General features: G+C 36.4%; 1 protein-coding gene across 15 annotated transcripts in view; it reads left to right on the forward strand.

Annotated features, from left to right (window-relative positions):
- Window positions 1–19,608, forward strand: part of NEBL (nebulette) — a 249,119-nt gene that overhangs the window by 188,104 nt on the left and 41,407 nt on the right. For 13 of the 15 annotated variants that reach the window (XM_015617915.3, XM_015617909.2, XM_015617908.2 and 10 more), the window contains 8 exons: window positions 3,082–3,189; window positions 4,720–4,824; window positions 9,252–9,359; window positions 10,333–10,443; window positions 13,131–13,241; window positions 15,040–15,150; window positions 15,818–15,928; window positions 16,792–16,896. The exons of the other annotated variants lie outside the window; for them this stretch is intronic. In XM_015617915.3, coding sequence (XP_015473401.1) covers window positions 3,082–3,189; window positions 4,720–4,824; window positions 9,252–9,359; window positions 10,333–10,443; window positions 13,131–13,241; window positions 15,040–15,150; window positions 15,818–15,928; window positions 16,792–16,896 — 870 coding nt within the window. The remainder of the gene's footprint in view (window positions 1–3,081; window positions 3,190–4,719; window positions 4,825–9,251; window positions 9,360–10,332; window positions 10,444–13,130; window positions 13,242–15,039; window positions 15,151–15,817; window positions 15,929–16,791; window positions 16,897–19,608) is intronic. 15 annotated transcript variants of the gene reach the window in all.

The raw sequence follows: 19,608 nt of genomic DNA on the forward strand, positions 1-19,608 counted from the left end.
AACTGAACACTCCCTGTGTGAACAGCTTTGAACTACAGATTTGATTTAGGAATGTTGCTGCTAAGCTTCAAAAGACACTGCTCTGTCCAGCTGCAATTCTGACTTTTATAGGTTTTGTGCAAGGCCGATGAGAAGTTTGTTTATCCAGGCCTTATTTAATTCCAGTTTGGTTTTTCAGGGATGTTGTTGTGTTAAAAGCCTGTGGAGTCTGCTCTTTCTTAAGCAGTCTTTAGAGAGCAACCTCCATGCGTTTCTTTTAAATTAACCCTATACACTATATAATCTCTAAAAAATAAACAAACGTAAGACTTTAATGAAGATGGTAAATAAGTAACCGTCCTTTTAAGCCCTCATTAAAGTAAAACTCTTGGTTAATGATGAAATTTGCAGATAAGTGTCCACTAACAACTGTCAATTCTACTCCCACTTGTTTGCTCTTCCACCACATTATCGCCTTGCTGAGACCTTCCCCCTTCAGATGGTTTAGAAATGGTATGAGGTATTTTTCTTCCTTGTTTTTATTCAGAAGTCTTTGTCTCAGGCATATTTCCTCTCTTTAAACTGCATTCGCCCTGTTCAAAAGGATGATGAATACTGTGTGCTTTCCTTCACCGTGACTCATCCATGGGCTTGCTCTTCTTTCTTCACACTCTCCCACCCCACGCTTCCTTTCAGGGGGAGAAAGAACCAGAAAAATGTTGATAAAAGAGAAAGTGTACATCTATGTAGCTTTCAATGCAACAAACCCCCTATGACAGGTCAGTTAAATGACTGCTGGAAGTGCTCTGGAGACACTGCCAGGGTCGTCTGATATTGCTGTGTGTGTGTTCCACTTTGCCCCAGAGCAAAGCATGCGGTGGGGAGGGGAGCAAAGGCAGTGAGCTGAGCAGCCAGGGGAAGACAGCAGGGCCTGGAGCTGAGACAGCCCTGCTGCAAACAGTTTAGTCACTGCTTGGGGGGCTCCCTTCATTTTGGGTCCCTCCTTCACATCGGGATCAGGACACAGGGCCCTGTCAAGGTTGGGTTCACTGGTCCCCCTTCTGTCCTTCAGTGGCAGCAATGTGATCCCAAGTGACACTAGTGAGGATCTATTACTGGAATCTCTACGTTGAAATGTATTGCTAAAAAAACTTTTAAATGGTGGCATGAAATGGCTGCAGCTGGAAGATGGCAAACCAGTTGTGAGGAGAGGTCCTTTTGGCACCAATGCTTTCCCACTTAACAAGAATTTCAAGTGCCATGTTGTGCATTTGGTCTGTGTGTACTGTTTGTGGCCATTTGTTGGCCAGGAGAAGGCAGCCTGAAATTGGGTATTTGAAGTCTAAATACTTGGTGGTGTTGTGATGTGGATAAAGGAGTAATAGATTGTTTTGCTCACCCTGCTGTCATTCTGGCTTTTTGAATGACATATTACAGCACTGCCTGATTTTCATTAGAAGGCAGGTTTTGGATACACCTTTTAAGAGAGAAAAGCCCTCTGATTTATTCCTTCACTGCTCGTACGGAGCATGGATTTGCCTTTGTATTCAGTTATATGCTTTTGCACTTGATCCAATGCCAAGGCAAATATTAAACAATATAAACCAGATGAATCTACCAGAAGGCAATAGATACTCTCTTCTACTGTTAGTGTGAAAGATTATGAAGTTCATCATGTGTTCCGATAAAGTTTTTCTTTAAAAGTAACAATGTTTTAGAATTTCCTTACTTAGAAAAATTAACCTAACTGCTGGAATAATAATAATGTAGTGCTTAAACATACATGGCTAGTTCCTGTTTGTGTGGCTTGGTTTTGGTTTCTTGTTATCCTGATTAATGAAATCATGGTCATTGTGGCTAAAGATAATGAGGTTGTGTAAGCTAAATCATGTTGAGGGTCTTTTGAGGCAAAGAAGAACTGAAAAGGAAAAAAAAAATCTTCCCACAACTAAGGCTGAGAAAAAAAATATTGAAGATTGTTTGAGGTGGCTTAACCACTTTATCAGACATTCATGTGGGAATAGAGAAAAAAGGAGTAGGGAAAAATCCATGTATTTATTTAGTGCAGAGCGTGGTAAATTATAATGAATGTTGCATAGGCTCAGATATCAGGTGTCTGCCTAACATTCATGAAAGCAGCATAATTCAGACTGAACTTTATTCTCCATTATGCCCAGCTGTTGGAAAGAAACAGACATGTGTGCAGAGTCTCCAGATGTTTGATGATCATTCACAAAGGGAGCAAAGGAGGGAGATAAACTATTCGTTCCATTTCATATTTTCAGATTCTGAATTCAGCATGTTTTCTGGAATTGTTGTGATTTATTTACTTTTAATGCCATTGTCTCCATATTTAAGTATTGCTTATTTCCTCTTACATGTATTGTCATTCCCCCTTTTTTCTTTTGAATGACAAGAAAAGATGGTGAAAGTGGTAGCAGGAAGTAATTTAATTATGCTTTCTAGCGCTGTAATGAGGTGGGCATTATCCCCAAGGAAGGATTGAACTACAGAGGGATTCCTCAGTGTCTCATGGGAAATTTCTGGCAGAATTAAAAATAGACCTGGCGGTTCTGGTGGCAGTCTAGCATAGTGGGAATGGCAGGTGGAGCTGGTGGTGGGAAGTTTGATTCTGACTTCCCATTTTCAAATGGTTTTCATATTTACAAGTAATTTGTTTTACGAGTGTTATATTTTATTCACCTTAGAATTATTTTTTTTTTGTTAAAAACCACAATTTTGATGTTAATTATGAATTGAATGATTCTCAGTGAATTGGTTATTATTACTAGTCAAACAGTTCTGTTTTATTTGATTACTCATGTGAGTCATATGATTTTGTTTCTGTTTTTTTTTATAAATCCTTCAGCACCAGTAATCACATATGACAATCTTAAAATTTTTAGTAAAATTCAGATACATAAAACTTAATTTGAAACCAACACCAGACTGTCACAGGTGTGGATAAACTGAGCTTCTTTAAACTTTGTTTAAAGATTTATGAATAAAGTAATTACATTTAATAAACTTCGTTGTAGTCTGAATTCTTTGCCTTTTTTAAGTGCTGCAAGTTAATGTTAGACATGTTTGTTCTGGTGAAAGGTAAAATACAAAGAGAAGTTCAGCAAGGAAATGAAGAGTCACCAGTACAATCCTCTTGACAGTGCTTCCTTCAAGCAAGCACAGATTGCATCCACCTTGGCAAGTGATGTAAGTTAATTTGCTTTGTATTTTACATGCATTTACATCCTGAATAACCTAACATTTGTAGAGTCACAAGTTGAATTTCTTTTTTAATGTTATGCATTCCTCTGAGCTACAGTCTCTCCTATACAGTGTGTAGCAGGTACCGCATGTTATCCATTTCTTCCTCTGCTTCTGACAAAGGGCCTGAAGAGATTTTCATAACCATTTTAGATGAGATTCATTTAGCTTAATTTTCTGTGTCGAAAGGTATGACCTCTTACTCTGAGCTAATTGCCTTCTACTTGGTCCCTTTTTATTCAGGAAAGAAATAAAAGAGGTCTAGAGATAATTCTTCTCACCTGTTAGAGGTGCCTGTCTTTAGAAGAGCAAAGTCCTATCCTCTCTCCAATAACCATTGGTTAAAAAAAGGAGGTTACATGAGCACTTCAGGTCTGGATGTCTGTCTTTTAGACTTCATTCTTCTATTTCATCTTCTCAATGGTAATCCAAAATACAGCAGTCACTAGGTTCAGCAATGGGTGTTCGCTGCTGGAGCCAGACTGGAGAAAGCATCTTTATCGAGTGATAATGCCCTTGGGATGATATATTTAAAAGTCTGTCTAATGCTAAAAATGTGATCTCTTCTTTGTGGCTGTGATCCCAGATAGTCAAAAGAGAAGCCTTCATTTTGTAGTCCAGCATTTCTGAAGTGTGAAGTACCATGCAATGAGTACAGGAAAGACTGGCTCTGGGAAGAATACAGAAGATGATGTAATTATTTCCAAAATCTAAATGTGTAGTACAAAATTAGTTGAAGCTTTTAATATTGTAAGAAATGGGCAAATTGAAGTGAAGAACATGATACATATGTGGAGGTGACTAAAGGTATTAGTGTAAAAGATCTCTCATCCCAGATAGGTAAGGTAGCTAGTCTTCTCCCTGTAAAGTTGGGAATACATGTCTCAGAAAAATGGGAAATCCTACTGGAGGCTGATGGGGAGTTACTTTCTGCTGCTTCATTAAGTGATTATCTTTTGCCTTAGGGTCACCATGTTACTTATATTTACTGCAAGCAGTCCGTGTTGGATAAAATATCCAGGAGCACTTCCTTTTAACTCCTGTATATGAAACTTTTAAATTGGATGGTGTAATTCATGAAGCAGGGGAAAAAGAATAAGAATTAAAGGTGTTTAAAATGAATAGAACCAGAATATTGAGGAACATACTCTTGATTTAAGTGGGGAGTGGGAAGGGAGGGGAGAAGAAAAAAGAAGAAAATTAATTCTAGTCTGAAAAGTCATACAAAGTGTGATTTTGTTGTGTTTGTCCTATTTTGGAGGAAAAGTTTGGATAGTTCTTAAGTACTTAGTAGAATGAGTCCTATATTGTTTCATTTTCTTTGAAATGATAGTAGATGACTACCATCTAGTGGCTGTGAGAGATTGTTCAGGCAAGCACTTAAATGTTTTCTCTTTCTGAATGGTCACACTGTAATACAGAGCTGTGAATTATTTTATTAATCTTTAGTTTGCATAACCTGAATTCTCTTTCCAGGTGAACTACAAGAAAGATTTAGAAAGCCTGCATGACCCAGCATCTGATCTACCAAACCTGCTGCATTTAAACCATGCTTTAAATATCAGCAAAACACAGAGTGATGTAAGTTGCCTTTTTAAGAATGATCTGAAAAATAAAACTAGTAAGGAATCTACTACTATATACACCATAGGAAATACATTTTTGCTCTCATATGTAGTGGGCAATAGTGCTGTAACTGCTGTAGATGAGAGGTGTAGTGAAGAAAAATGTTTTTTAATGAAGACATACTTCAGTTATTAGAGCAGATAATATATACTGTGGAAGAATCACACAGACTTCTGATGTTGAGTGTTTCTTCTCATATATCTGAAACATTGTCTGTTTTTTTCTGTGTTCTAAGACCTAAAATGCTTTTTTCCTTGAAAATCTCATTTTGTCTAAGGTCTTGCTTTCATCTGCAAGTCTCTGTACAGAAGTGACCATTATGCTAGTTTAATATTTGGACTTTTTTCATGAACAGTCTCTGGAGTGTTAGCTTACTTTTGGGCTTCTCTGGCTAAACTATTTTCCCCTCCTAACTGAGTCTTCCTACACTGGTTCAGATAATAGGCACATGTTTCATTCATGCCTCTTGGTGGGGCTGGTGGTCTGATCTATGATCGTGGTAGGGATTAAAATAGGAAGGAAGAGCTAGGAAACCCCTGGCTCCTGTGCCATGATGCAGGTTCTTTCCCACTCCAAGAGCACTGTGGTGTAGGCTGGTTAGCTGCATTTGTCATCTTCACTCCAGAAAACACAGCTGGCCTGCAGAACTTCCATGGAGAGGCATGAGTGGGTGGTGTTGGGAAGGAAGGCTGCTCCATGGTTGGCAGGAGTTGAGTGTTTCATAGACAATTAACTCTAATGAGTAGGAGCACACTGGGTCATCTTTTGTGTCAGTGCCTGCTTATATCTAAAATAATCAAAATAATCTATCTAACTTGACTTTTGTGTGTATCACTCCTCCTGTGAAGCTAACACTGACTATCCCCTTTTTTCTGAGTAATAAATGAGTTGGAATATTTTTCTTCCTGCATTCTTCATGCATGTTTTGGTCCGAATCTAGTTTCCTTCTAGTGTATGGTAAGATTGGCAGTCTTTCTGCTGATTCAATGAGCACCCTCAGAATGGACTTCATCAGTTTATCATCTTAGCTCTAAGGATATAGAAACCTGGACTTTCCCTTAAGGCAGATTATGTCTTGCAAAATGTATTTCTTTCCTTTTTCCTGGAGGGATTGATTCATAATGTTCATGTGCTCATCTGAGGACTTGGTAAATACTAAGCCTTTGATTTTTGTACTGTCCAGATCCTGGTGGATATTTTTATTTGGTACAACAAGAGAGATGCTGTGCCAATCCCTAAGCTCTCCACTAAATATCTGTCTTTTAAAAAAATCCCATTTTCACAGTCCTTCTCAGATCTGACCTCCCCATGTAATTGTTTTTATTTAAACATGGTTTACTCTTTTGCCTTTCTTCCCTCCTTTTCCAGTACATTCCTTGTGTTCTCCTTGTCTCTCCACAGCTTATACCAAATCTGTTTTGTAATCCACCACCATTGTATAAAACAGTCTTCCTGACTTACCTATGTCAACTGATTTTGAAAGAGTAGTCTTATGGCAATTTTTTTTTTTTTTAGGTTTTTTTTTCTTTTTGTTTGTTTGTTTTTTTTTTTTTTTTCCCTTCTGAAACACAGAGCTGCTTGCTAATTGCCCAGGTTTCCCTGCAGTATACCTTTCTCCATTGAACTTTGTTTCTCATTGTCTTCTACATAGCTACACTTGCACCAGTGTGACAGATAGAAACCTCTATGGCTAATTAAACTCATAAACTAATATTGTTGATTGAATGAATGGGTTTGCTTACTGACTTAGAGTGTAGAAGTGTGTGCAGGTTTATGAGTCACTTATACTGTAATATCAAGGCCAGGCTGTTATACACGTCAACTTCCATGGGGATAAATTCCAGGAGTTAAGAGGAAAGCTTGATGGGCATCTTTGGACATAAATAAACTGATTTTTACAGGTGAAACTCACCCTGGTTTTATTATTTTGATGAGGAGTAACATTACAAGGTGGAATTCTCCCTTCATGGAGTATTTCCTGGTTTCACTTGGGATGGAGGTAATTTTCTTCCTAGTAGCTGGTACAGTGCTGTGTTTTGGATTTAGGATGAAAACAATGTTGATAGCACACTGATGGTTTAGTTGTGGCTGAGCAGTGCTTACACTAAGTCAGGAACCTTTCAGCCCTTGAGGTGGCTGGTGGTGCCTGAGGAGCTGGGAGAGGACACAGCCAGGACAGCTGTGTGACCCAAACTGGCCAAAGGGATATCCCACACCATATAGTGTCATTCTCAGTGTATAAACTAGGGGCAAGTTGGCCAGGGGATCCTTCTCAGGGAGAGGCTGAGCATTGATAGGTGGTGAGTGACTTTTTCATTTACATCTCTTGTTTTTGTTTTTTTTTTCCTTGAGCTTTATTTCTCTCTCTTTTAGTTATTTTCCTTTTATTACTGATTATTATTATTATTGTTATTTATACCCCATTGGGTAAATTGTGTGAGCATTTGTGTAGGGCTTAGTTGCTGGCTGTGGTTAAACCATGACAGATATATATGTAATTCTGGTATGAACTATGGGGACACAAAATTTGACACTTTGATATATGTAGAACAGCTAGTTTAATGTTTTTCACATTTCCAATATGTTCCTATGGTGGAGACTTTGTGATACTAATACAACGCAGTCTAAAAAAAGGGGAACCTTTAGATATATTTCATTTTAATGAGCAGGGTGAATAAATATAACATAAGAGACCGAATCTGGTGCTTGTAGTTTAGCTTAATGTAGCAAAAAGTTATGAGTTTAGCTAATTTGATTTTATAGAATTTTAAAAAAACTTTCTTTCATTAGCTGAGGAATGGAGTAAAAGTATGAGATCAGAATCTGTAGATGGAGGTAATTTTCATTTGTTTCCACTACTAAAGTGATTTTGTTGTGTGACATTTACAGTTCTTTCCACTAGGAGGCAAACCCAGACCATCATAAGTGTTCCTTTGCACTCCAAGTGGAAATAATAATGTTTATTTTCTATGGAACACAGAAACATCTGACTTTTAGATTAACAGGACATCCATTTTCTCTAGGAATGTACAAAATATTTTTTTATCATATTCTTTTTTTTATAAAATTTCATCACAACATTTTAAATTTGCATTTGACAGAACTCCCCAGTTAGCAGGACTAAAATAAGGTTTCTTCTATGCTTTTTCTTTCATAGTTACTTTAAACAGTATTTAAATTCCAAAACCTTCTGGATTTTGTCTGTGAAAACATTATTGGAAGTTTTTTTTTTTTTCAGTATGAATTTAAGAAATCATTTAAGCAAAGCAAGTGTTTCTGTGATTTCAGCCCAGACACTGCAGAACAAATCCATCTCACAGAAAATGCAGTGCTTCAAAGTCAGGTATACACAACCACAAACAAACACATCTTGCAAAGAGAAAAATGCAGCATTCTAACAGTGGTTAAATCATGCACAAAAACACATGATAGATTTCAGTGATGTACAGTGCATATTCAATCAGAAGTACTCCATGAGGAGAGGACTGTTTTGCAGGACTGAAGCCTAATGTAGAAGCCCGACAGGGAAAGAGATATAATCAGACATCACTATTTTTGAAGAGATACAGAAATTTAAATTACATTACTCACTATAAATGTAATATTTTGATTTGTAGCTGTTTACTTTCCTTTAGGGCTTGTGTAGACTATTCCATCATGCCCCACACTGACTGATGGAGATAAGTAATGCGCTTGCCAGTCTTGATCAAAAGAGTGTGAATGAATGAGTTCAGAAGGCTTCTCCAGGTTTCCAAACAAAGTGTATTTCCTTTGTGAGTTAGCATAAAGGAGTGAGTTGATCTCTTAACCCTGTGTGATTTTGCTGCCAGCTCTAAGGTCATGGTCCCTGGTAGATTTGAGGGGAATGTTGGTGCAGGACTGGACCCTACCGAAGCTGTAGTTGTCCTTCCCCTCTCCCTCCCACAGGTACAAACAAAAGTGCATTTGAGAGTGGTGCTTCTGAGCCTGAAAAAAAGACCTGTGGGGCCTGGCTGTGAAACAGATTTTGTTATTGTTACAATAAATGTGTTTTATGGAAACATAGCAGGGGATGCTATTAAAAAGCTGCCAACTGTTCAGACATAGGTCATTTGGCCAAACCCATGCAATTGTTTTAAGGATTGTGATTGATGTTCCTTATTCCTGTTGTCTTCAAAGTTCACAATTTCTAGGTCTGAACTGTGTAGAAAAGGAATAAATGACTCAAACAAATATTACCTTATCCAGATGCCATATTTCCCCAGCAGGTTAAGTTTGGGAGAAGTCTTCCAAATCAAAACATCTAAGGAGTAGGGCTAAGACAGGATTTGTTTGTTTCCAAGGCAAGCAATCAGATCTCATATTCTTTCAGCTGTTAACAGACTTTATCTTAATTTTCATAGGTCAAGTACAAAGAAAATTATGAAAAATCTAAAGGCAGATCAATGCTGGAGTTTGTGGATACACCAATGTATCAAGTTTCAAAGGAAGCTCAAAAGATGCAAAGTGAGGTAAGTAAAAATGTACTTTTTGAACAAGTAAAATTTAGATCAGCAGAGAAGTTAACAGATATCTTTTACTCAGATTAAGAAAATGTACGAAGCAGAGAGTAAATTGGTAGAATTGGTAATATGGTAGAATTATACTGAGTAGTTATCTCTGCTATTCTCTAGCTCAATTCTTCCTGTGAATTTGCTTTTTTCTCAAAAGGCCATTGGTACCAAGAGTGCACACACATCATTTAATTGAGAAGAAGCTCAAGAGGTCATCTAGATCAGAGATTAATAACTTTTTAAATTCTCACTTGAACTTCATCTTTAGGAAGGGGTGGTTCTCATGTGGGAGCAAGTGAAGCCACAAAACCCAGTCCAGCCCCATGATTTAACTGAAACATCCTCCTGCCTTTCCAGCCTGGGAAACTCACCAAAGAGGAAGGTCTGTTCCCAGGCTCCAGCACAGCACTGGCTGTCCTATATTAGGCCATGCTTTTCTAATTTTTTTATATAAAAAACCTGAAATGATGAAGATTTTGTGACTTCCCTGACCATCTAGTCCAGTGTGTTACCATCCATCCTGAGTGAGATGGATGCGCCTGTGTCCCCATGCTGCAGTTTGGTTCTGTTAGTTTTGCTGTGTCATGGAAAACAGATGATCTCAGCCTCTTGGTAGGAACTTCAATGAGTTTTAAACCATTACCTTGTGTGCCATTTGTCTTCTCTTTTCTCTCCCAAGCAAACTGCTTCTTTCATAGATCAGGTTCAGCATTCTCTTTGGACATATTGTACACGTATTTTTGTCTAGATTGTATCTGTTTGTATAAATAAACTAGATAATGAAATGTGTAATGAAGTTGCTTATTAGTGTGAAATCTAATTTATGGCAGGGCTCATTTCTGGGTCTATTTACAATGTCTTTTCTGAAATATGCTTGGAATTGCATATGCATGTGTATATGTACCACTAATTGTGTGTTTTGCTACAATAGAAAATGTACCGCAGAGATTTTGAAGAAGGGATCAAGGGAAGACCTTCATTGGATTTAGACAAGACCCCAGAGTTTTTGCATATAAAACAAGTCACTAATCTTCTGAAAGAGGTAAAGGGATTTTATTTGTTTTTTCTGTTGTTATGTTGTAAATGAGCAATAAGCAGCATCACTACAAGCTGTTGAGTGCCCAATAACTTAAAATTTTCTTGGTGGCTACATATAAGTCACTTCATGAGTAAAAATTACTTCACATCATTTTGTATTCTGAATAGTCCCGTAGTAAGGAAATGATAAAGCTCAGCACACCTGAACCAGACTATCACTTTTCTTTTTAGATAGATAAAGGGGTGGAAGGAAGGATTTCCATTGGTGTCCAGATGGCAGTTTTTCCCTTTTGAGTAATTATTTCACATTTATGGTAACCTGTTGTGGTTATACAGATGCCTTGAACTGCGTAGAGTCACTTATAACTAACTTAATTAAAATAATTATCTATCATACATGTTATGGATAAAAATAAAGAAAACCAAGATTTTGTAAGAGCTGTGATATTACATAACTGCTTTAAGTCCGTTTTGTTACAAGGTACAGGTTTTCTGTGTGCCTACTGTTTCCTTAGGATTTGTGAAATGTTCTTCTGTTGTATGTGTCACTAAAAATGATTTTTTTTTCCCCATAACTGACAATCCTTCTATCTGTAGTATTTTTATATTACTATTTAAAACTGCTTTCATGTTAGGTTTGACTCTGTGGATTCTGGTTACTATTTGATCCAGTCTAGAAGAACTAGAACTGCTAGAAGAGAAGAGCAGAGCAGAGCTGAGAGATATCCTGCCTTTGAATCTGGGAGCCAACAATACCTTGTTTATATTTTTGGTATTATGAATAGATTTTTTTTTTGCCAAAAAAAGCACGTTAGAATTAAAAACCCTTGAACTTTGTTCCTTTCCTTGTTCTTTATACAACTTATTCCAGTCTATGCTAGATCTCATGTGGTTAAAGAAAAAAAAAAGATTTTCAGATATTCCTTTATTATTTATTCATCCTCTAATAAATAATTTATTCTGATAAGCTCGACTGTCAGGTAGGCAAGTCTCAAGCTAGGTCTATTTTGTACAGTGGCATTCTGTGGTACATCTCATATATGCCTTCTCACTAGGGAAAAATGCAAATCATACTGTCATTTCATTCAGTTAATCTTGCTGCTCATCGAATGCCCAAAGAAGTGGGTACTGTATGCATAGTTATATCATGTGCTCTACATGCTCATCTCTGAAATTTTGATGTAGCTCCCTCCTTAGTGCTATATGCATTAAGATGTTCTCTAATTCAGGCCTCCTCAAGTTTTATGCCTTCTTATTTAGGGAATAAACCATGCCTGTAAGTCAAAGGGGAGGAAAATGAGAAGATGAAAATGGTATTTCTGTTAATGCATTACTCCATGAATTTCTGACAATTTTATGTCCACATTCAAGGAAAGTATTTTAAACCCAAAGTTTACCTAGGTAAAATTAATTATTATCTTTCATGATTCATAAAAAATATGTATTTCTTCACTCAAGGATGTAGCTCAATGTTTTTCCATAAAGGTTCATAATAAACTTTGAATAGATACTGCATGAAACAAGAAGAAAAACCTGGAGTTAAAAATCAATTAATTGTTCAATCACTTTTTTTTTTTTTACCCAAATATCAGCTGTATTTCAGCTTATTCTGTTGATTTCCCACTCTAGAGAATTCTGCAAATATTTCACATTTTGTAGCAATACAAACTTTTTTCTCTGGGACCACATTTACAACTCCTTCAGAAGAGATAGCTGAATAATTGTTCTGAGTTAAATAGTTCTAAAATTAGGAGAAATTGTTTCCTGCTTGTTGTAGGATATACTTCTGATGATCAAGAGATGCATCTTTAAAAATATCTGGTTTCCTTTTATTTAAATAAAGAGCTTATACGGAGATAAAGGTGCTCACTTCTGCTTATGAAATTTAATATGTAATTAAGAGTATTGATTCACGTCTATGTAAATCCATCTGATAAATATTTTGTGCAATGTTCTTCTAATTTCTTTACTTAAAAAAGCCTAACCCTCATCTGGAGATACAAAGAGTAATTAAAAATTCTTACAAAACTTGGACTTCAATAGGCTTACATCAGCTCTCTATGAGCTGGGAAGAGTAAAAAGAACCAAATGTCTGTGGGCAGCTTCTAGTGTGCTTTGAATTTTATTCTGAACATTTGAGTACTCTGGAGGATGCAGTTACTGAATGCTGATAGGTCATGCCAGTGCAGTGTCTAGGAGGCACAAGAGCGATATGGTAGGAATATTGCTTCTACATTTTAATTTATCAAGATGTTGTTTTAGCAGGTCCTAGTATGGTGTTTAGGGAGTCCATCCTGATTTGGATGCCATTAATGGAACTGAGGTAAAAACTTCAGCACAGCATATACTGGCCTGCAGAAAGAAAAAGCTACTGCAGTTAAAATATCTGTCCAGAGACAGACAAGGCCCCTAAACAGTGTACTAGTGCTGTGTAGGACATACCTGGTTTTCAAGAGCATAAAAAAACAGATGACAACATTAAAATCTTTTTACTTCTTCAACATTGTTCCTTTTGATTTCACAATTTCCAATTCTATTTTAAGTCTGGAATCTGTACTTCAGCTAATTCATATTTCATAGAAATTTCAAAGAGACTCTTCAGATGTTTAATAAGTGGCATTTCTTTTCAAGATCTTGCACAAAATAAGAAGTGGTGAAATCTCCCTCTTTTTTTTTTTTTTTAATCCTTAGAAAGAGTATCGGAAAGATTTGGAAGAAGGGATGAAAGGAAAAGGAATGACAGTGTTTGAAGATACACCAGATTTGATTAGAGTGAAAAATGCGGCTCAGATACTAAATGAGGTATGTTATTCTAGTCAAGGTTATTATTATCATCACAGAAGGTTCACTTTGTGTTAAACTCAAAAGATTCCTTTTTTTTTTTTTTTTTTTTTTTTTACATAGTCTGCAGTGAAATATGTAGTATTGAAACTAAGGCTATTTCTGTTTTGCTTGAAAAATATAGTAAAGCTCTGGATAAAAAAAGTTACACAGGACAGATAATTCAGATTTCCAGGCAGGTAAAAGGTCATTGGAGATTGTCAGTGGGGTCAGTAGATCCAGCATTTAGAGCTGTGCTCTGCTCAGGCTTTACCAGCTCATGAGTTCAAGTGTTCTTCCAGACATCCAGGGCCGTCTCTGGGAAGCAGCAGCAGGGCTGGATGGTGTAGGGAGGGAAGAGGGAAGGCAAAGCTCACGCTGCAAGTTATGTCTTTGGGGAATCACTTCAGAATTTATACATAAATCAATTTGATACTAATTTTGTATTTATTTTATATATATATATATGTATATATATATATATATATATAAATACATACATATATATATGTTTATTCATACACACACACATATATATACATATACATAACCATAAAAAACAGAGAGTGGCATGGATAGGGCCAGTTTGAGCACTGTAGAGAAGTGCAGGAATATATAGCTGTAACTCCTGGGATTATCTTTTCCTTGGTGTTTAAGCAGTATGAAGCTTAGAGAAAACATCTGCCATCCCACCTTTAGCAGAGAGGAATTGAGGGAAAATGTATTTCTATGGGTTAATTTACAATTCTTGCAAAAAAATGTGTTTTGTGAAGTAGAGAGTTGTTTTATCACATTTTTTTCCACATCAGAATGAGACAGAGATGGAAGATCAAAAATTTTTTTGCTCATGTTTTTGTAAGTGATCAAACCATCAAATTCAGTACAAATGTATATTCCTTCTTTTTCTAACTAATGTACAACTTAAAAATAATAAACAAAAAAAGTAAGGGGCATTTAAAAATTCTATGTATTATGTGTATTTACTTTGAAAAATAAGAGTTTCCCACAGGCAGAGATGAACTAGAATAGAAAAAAAGATTATTATTATAGTAGTAGAAGTAGCACTGGCTGAGAATATTTTTTTATTAAAAAAACCTACAACTATTGCATACGATATTTCCATATTATTTTTAATATAATTTGCTGATGAACAGGGAGCATATCCTTGCTTGGATAAGCTGAAGATGAAATATTAATTTTGTTTTCAGGTTATTGGTTATTTATAATTTATGTTGTGAGGAAAAAGCAGCAATCACGGGTGAGGACTGTCACTTGCCTAATGGCTGTGGTTCAGGAAAGACCTATTAAATGAATAAATTACAACTTCCTGATCTGGAAGTTCAGTGGAAGCAATTCTGTATGATATTACATTTCAAACATGTAGTCTTGTCATAAATAAAATATTTTCTTAAAAGTAAAACGTGTTTCAATTAGACTGGCACCAAGGACCAACTTATTACACCATGTTCTGCAGAACTAAACTTCCCCTTCACTTTAGAGGATAACTGTAGCAGGCTGCATGGGCTGATTTCCTCCCACCCTCTGCCACATTAAAAATTCATTGATAGAGGCTTGTATATTCATTGAATATCTTCTAAAAGTTTTCCTGCTGTAGTTTTTTATGTATTATTTCTGACAACAGCTTACCAAGAGTCTTGAGAACTCTGACTCTTGGAAGTTTTGGTTGACTAAATCCTAAATTTGAGTGTCTTGTAGAAAAAAATCAGCTTGTAACTCTCTGGATTTTTGTGAATGTCATGTATAAATTCTATCTTCACAGAGACAATACAAGAAAGACTTGGAGACTGAAATTAAAGGGAAAGGCATGGAAGTTGGTCCAGATACACCTGAGATAAGGCGAGCCAAGAAAGCCTCTGAAATTGCAAGCATGGTCAGTACCTGGGGCAAGCTTTCCATTTGACTGAATGCAACAAATTATTGTGATTGAGAATTCCAAGTAGTGACCAATCTAGGCAGTACTGAAAACACAGATTTCACTAAATAGCTAATCCATCAAGCTGCAAACACTTGAACAGTTGCAAAATCAGTGTAAGGGGGAAAAGTTAAGGCTTCCCAGAACTTAGACCTTCCTATGACCTTTTGCCAGGTTGTGCTTGTTCCTCATGAGCCTTGCCTGGCCTGGGGTGTGTTTGGTCACTGTGAGCCCTGCTCCTTTGAGGTCTAAATAGCCACTTATTTAGGTAGGGCCTAATGATAAACAGAGTTAGAGAGATGCTAAAGAGTTATGACCTCTGTCTTGCAAAGCACAGTGGAGGGAGAATTACTCACATGTGTCTGACTGTGGCTGCCAAAACTGTAGAGACAGGTAGATGTGAAAAGCTACATGGGATTTGAAGTGAACAGTCTTTTTTAAAAGAGTTTTTTAACCCATAACTGTATTAGAGTGTAGGCATTGCATGGATAGGTTCTACAAAACTAGTACTGTTAAATCATTTGTGATTTATGAATGCTGATCTTTAAAATTGCACAGATCAAATTAGGAAAAAAATTAGAATTTGGCTGTCAGTTGTGAGTATTTCCAATGCTATTCTTTTCAGAAAGAATACAAGAAAGACTTGGAGAATGAAATTAAAGGAAAGGGAATGGAAGTGAGTACAGATACCCTTGATATACAACGAGCCAAAAAAGCTTCTGAAATTGTCAGCCAGGTGAGTACAGAATTAATTACTTTAAGATTATTTTGAAAGTAAAACACGATGAGATGTCAAAACCATAAAATCCTCTTGAACATTCTTAAGCTAAAAAAAGAAAGCAGTGCACAATAAAATTATTATATTGAAGAAATGGAAGAATTTAGTTTTATAGTGTGACCAGCACTATGAGAATAGTTTTGAAGACAGCATGATGTGCAGAGAGTTGTAGTATTAGTTATGGGGGTTTTTTTAACCTTGATTTTTTCTTCAGAAAGTGTATAAAAAGGATCTGGGGACTGAAATTGTAGAAAAAGGGATGCAAGTTGGTCCATATATTCCAGCAATACAGTGAGTCAAAAGGGCTTCAGAAATAGCAAGCCAGGTAGACATAGTCAAAAGCTGAATGTTTTAATTCTGTGTAACAATGACCGTTTGACATACGCTGCTCAAAATACTTCTTCTCTAGCTCTGTAGAGGATTTCATAGCCATACTGAATCAATTTACATGTAGTAAAATGTCTTAACTGCCTGATTATTTTTTGTATTTACGCCTGTTACACCATGTAAATGGAATTTAATTATTTTCATCTACCTGTAGTTCTTTTCACATTACCTAATTACCTAATGTTACATTACATACATTCTGACAGTGAGGGGAAAATACATATGAAGATGCTTTATGTATGAAGATGTTACATATGAGGATATATTATATATATATATTTTAGTGTGGGGGGCAGACAATGTATCATGGAGAAAAGAGGTTTAAGTAAATACTGGACAGGGATCAGGAGGCTCATCATCAGTAAGCATCTTTTCTGCAGTTTGGGTATCCCGAGCCCAAAAGGTATAGACATGTTAAAAAATTATTTTTTCAGAAAATGTACAAAGATGAAGCAGAGAAGATGCTCTGTAACTATTCTGCTGTCCCAGACACTCCTGAGATGGAGAGGATAAGAAGTACTCAGAAGAATATCAGTTCAGTGAGTAATAGTGCTTCTGTCTTTGCTTGTAACTTTTCAGATATTTTTTAGTTTGAATAGGCTCTCTTGTGTCACAGTGTAAAATAGGGAACTTATGAGTAGAAGTCCTTTGAACTATTTGCATAATTTTCCTGGCAAAAACTGTATTACTCATTTCTTTCAGTAAAAATAATACCCTGCTTTTCTAGGTGTGACACTGTTATTTTGAATTTCTAAACCACTTATACCACCTTGCCAAGCCACGGTTATTTTTAAATGAAGATTTTTTTTTTTCTTTTTCCATCAAGCCCCAGGAAGTACTGTATTTAAAAGGGAAAAAAACCCCAAATCTAAGGCTTCGTACTATACATACAAGATTTTTCATCTGTTTCCTATCATATGTACTGAGCATTAAGATTGGGGTATAAAATTAGGACAGATCAGATTTCATAAATATATATATATATATAATGATTTTATATTATTCTGGGTATATTTTTAAATTTTATGCTAGATTTAAGTTTCAGTTTATCCCTAAATATAAATTATGAGCTTAGATTTATAAAATTGCCTGGTTTGGGATGTATCAAGTTCCACTTCCTTTTTGGGCCCATTAATGCTGCTGTTTGTAATTCTGCCTTTGCTTGTAATATAACAGAGAAGAGGAGTAAATCTAGCCTCCAGAACAAAAGGCCAGTCAGTGGCTGATTTTTATGGCAGACTAAATAATACTAATAAAGCCAATGATTTGAGAGAAAGGAATATAAGATACTTAAATATTTTCAGTATTATCTGACACACATGTTCTTTAGCTTAGAGATATCCTCAGCTTCTCCAGCTCTCAGAATTGACTGAGTGAACTCAGTTTCTGCCAGAGGTGTTGCCTGTAGCTCCCGTGTACAGCTGAGGCTTCTGCAGGGGAGTAAGTCTGTGGGGTGAGCAGAGGAGATACCTCTCTGAGCCTGCTCCAGGCTGTCCTCACTCCTGTAGCATCTCTGGCCATCACCTGCCCTTTTACTTCCTTTGAATGAGGACAGCTGAAAGCTGCATCTTTTTGAAGGAGCTCTTGACTGGCTTAGTTTTGTTTCCTGTCACCTGTTGGCTCCTGGTTCTGACTGGTGCTCTGCAGCATAGGGTGATGTGGTTATCACCATTTCCCCTGTCACTGGTGGCTGAAACTCCCTGGAGCAGAGGGATGCAAGCTGGCCCCTGTGCTCTGCTGTCCTCCCTGCTCCAGCCTTGGGTAGCTTTTGATGAAGTGCTCAGGTAGGTCAGTGACTGTGGCAGTGTGGACTCACAAACAGGTACCAGGCTTAGTTAAGATAGGTATCACCACTTCATTCAGCCTTGACATCTTAACAACCTTGATACATCTGAGCCCCTTGCAGCCCTGTAGGCCAGTTAGAGCTTTCAAGGCTGACAGTTATTCTCTTTGTTAGTGTTCTAGATATTAAGATAGAAAATCTTTGAGGTATTTGTATTTGCTTTCTTTAGTGATTCTCCTGTTTCTGTTTGTGAGCTGGGTCTTCCAAATGAAGGAAAGCAGTTTACAGCAGTGATTGAATGACCTTTCTTCTTTCTCTATGTTTTAATCTTTCATCCTTCTGTGCAGTTTAGATGATAAAGGTAAATTATTACTGAATGAAGATACAGCTGGAAGCAGCCCAACTACATAAAAAAACAGTGACCCCTAATATTCTTCTGTTTTTTGAATTTTGTCTCCAGTATTTTTCTGCCTTAAGGGACAAAAAATAACAACTAGCTCAGCAGATAAGATCATTGCTGCTTTTAGCTCACTAGCTCATTTGGCAGATGATTTATAAAAGGATATTTACTTCACAGTCATCTCTTTCATAGAAAAATTCCTGTCTCCAACATATTTTACCAATCCTTCCTTGGTAGAGGAGAAAAAGTATATCGTAGTTCAGTCCACAATATAAATCTTTCTAAATGACATGGTGCAGAAGAATTTTCAAGTTCTTACTCATAAATTATTTTGGTTATCACATGGTAAAACAAAATTCTAGATCGTTAAAGGTTTTCTGAATATTAAAAAAAATAGTTGCAGACTTTCACTTTTCTCTAGAATATTTGGCAGTGGTATTCACCCCAGGCTGTGGAGAACTTCAATGAAGTAGGAGGAATTAATCAAGAATGTTGTTTTATTATTCAAGGTTTGTTGATATGAAAACTTAAATAAATTTTGATTTAAGACAGGTAGAAATACTAAATAATAAGGATTAATTTTATTAATGTTTATCAATTTTATTAACTCCAGGATCAGACTTGGTTTTTAACACTGACTGACTGGAAATGCTTACCGGAGTGGCAACAGCCGTGACACCAAATACTGAAAATAAAATAAAACTTCTTTAAGAGTTTTGCAGCAAGAACTGGTGCTTCATGGTTATTTAAATTGAAACCATGCTTGGAGTATGTGGAGCAGTTATTTACTGTCTCTGTAACTTCAAATGATTGTGTTTATCCTTTACTGAAACAATTGAAATAGAGAGAATTGTATAAACTGCATGTGTATCTTTTAAGAAATGAGTTTTGTTTATAGATACAGTCCTCAGCTTTCTGGCTTGAACCTAGGAATTAAAAATTGCATGACTTGGATTGTAGCTCTGGTTGTTATGGTCATTTTTCCATGAATATTTCAATTTTCTAGTTTGTTTACTTAGAAATAATAGTAATGTCTGTTCACTTCTCATAGTATTTTAAGATCTGAAG

Source organism: Parus major, chromosome 2, assembly GCF_001522545.3.
Source record: "Parus major isolate Abel chromosome 2, Parus_major1.1, whole genome shotgun sequence".
Lineage (NCBI taxonomy): Eukaryota > Metazoa > Chordata > Aves > Passeriformes > Paridae > Parus > Parus major.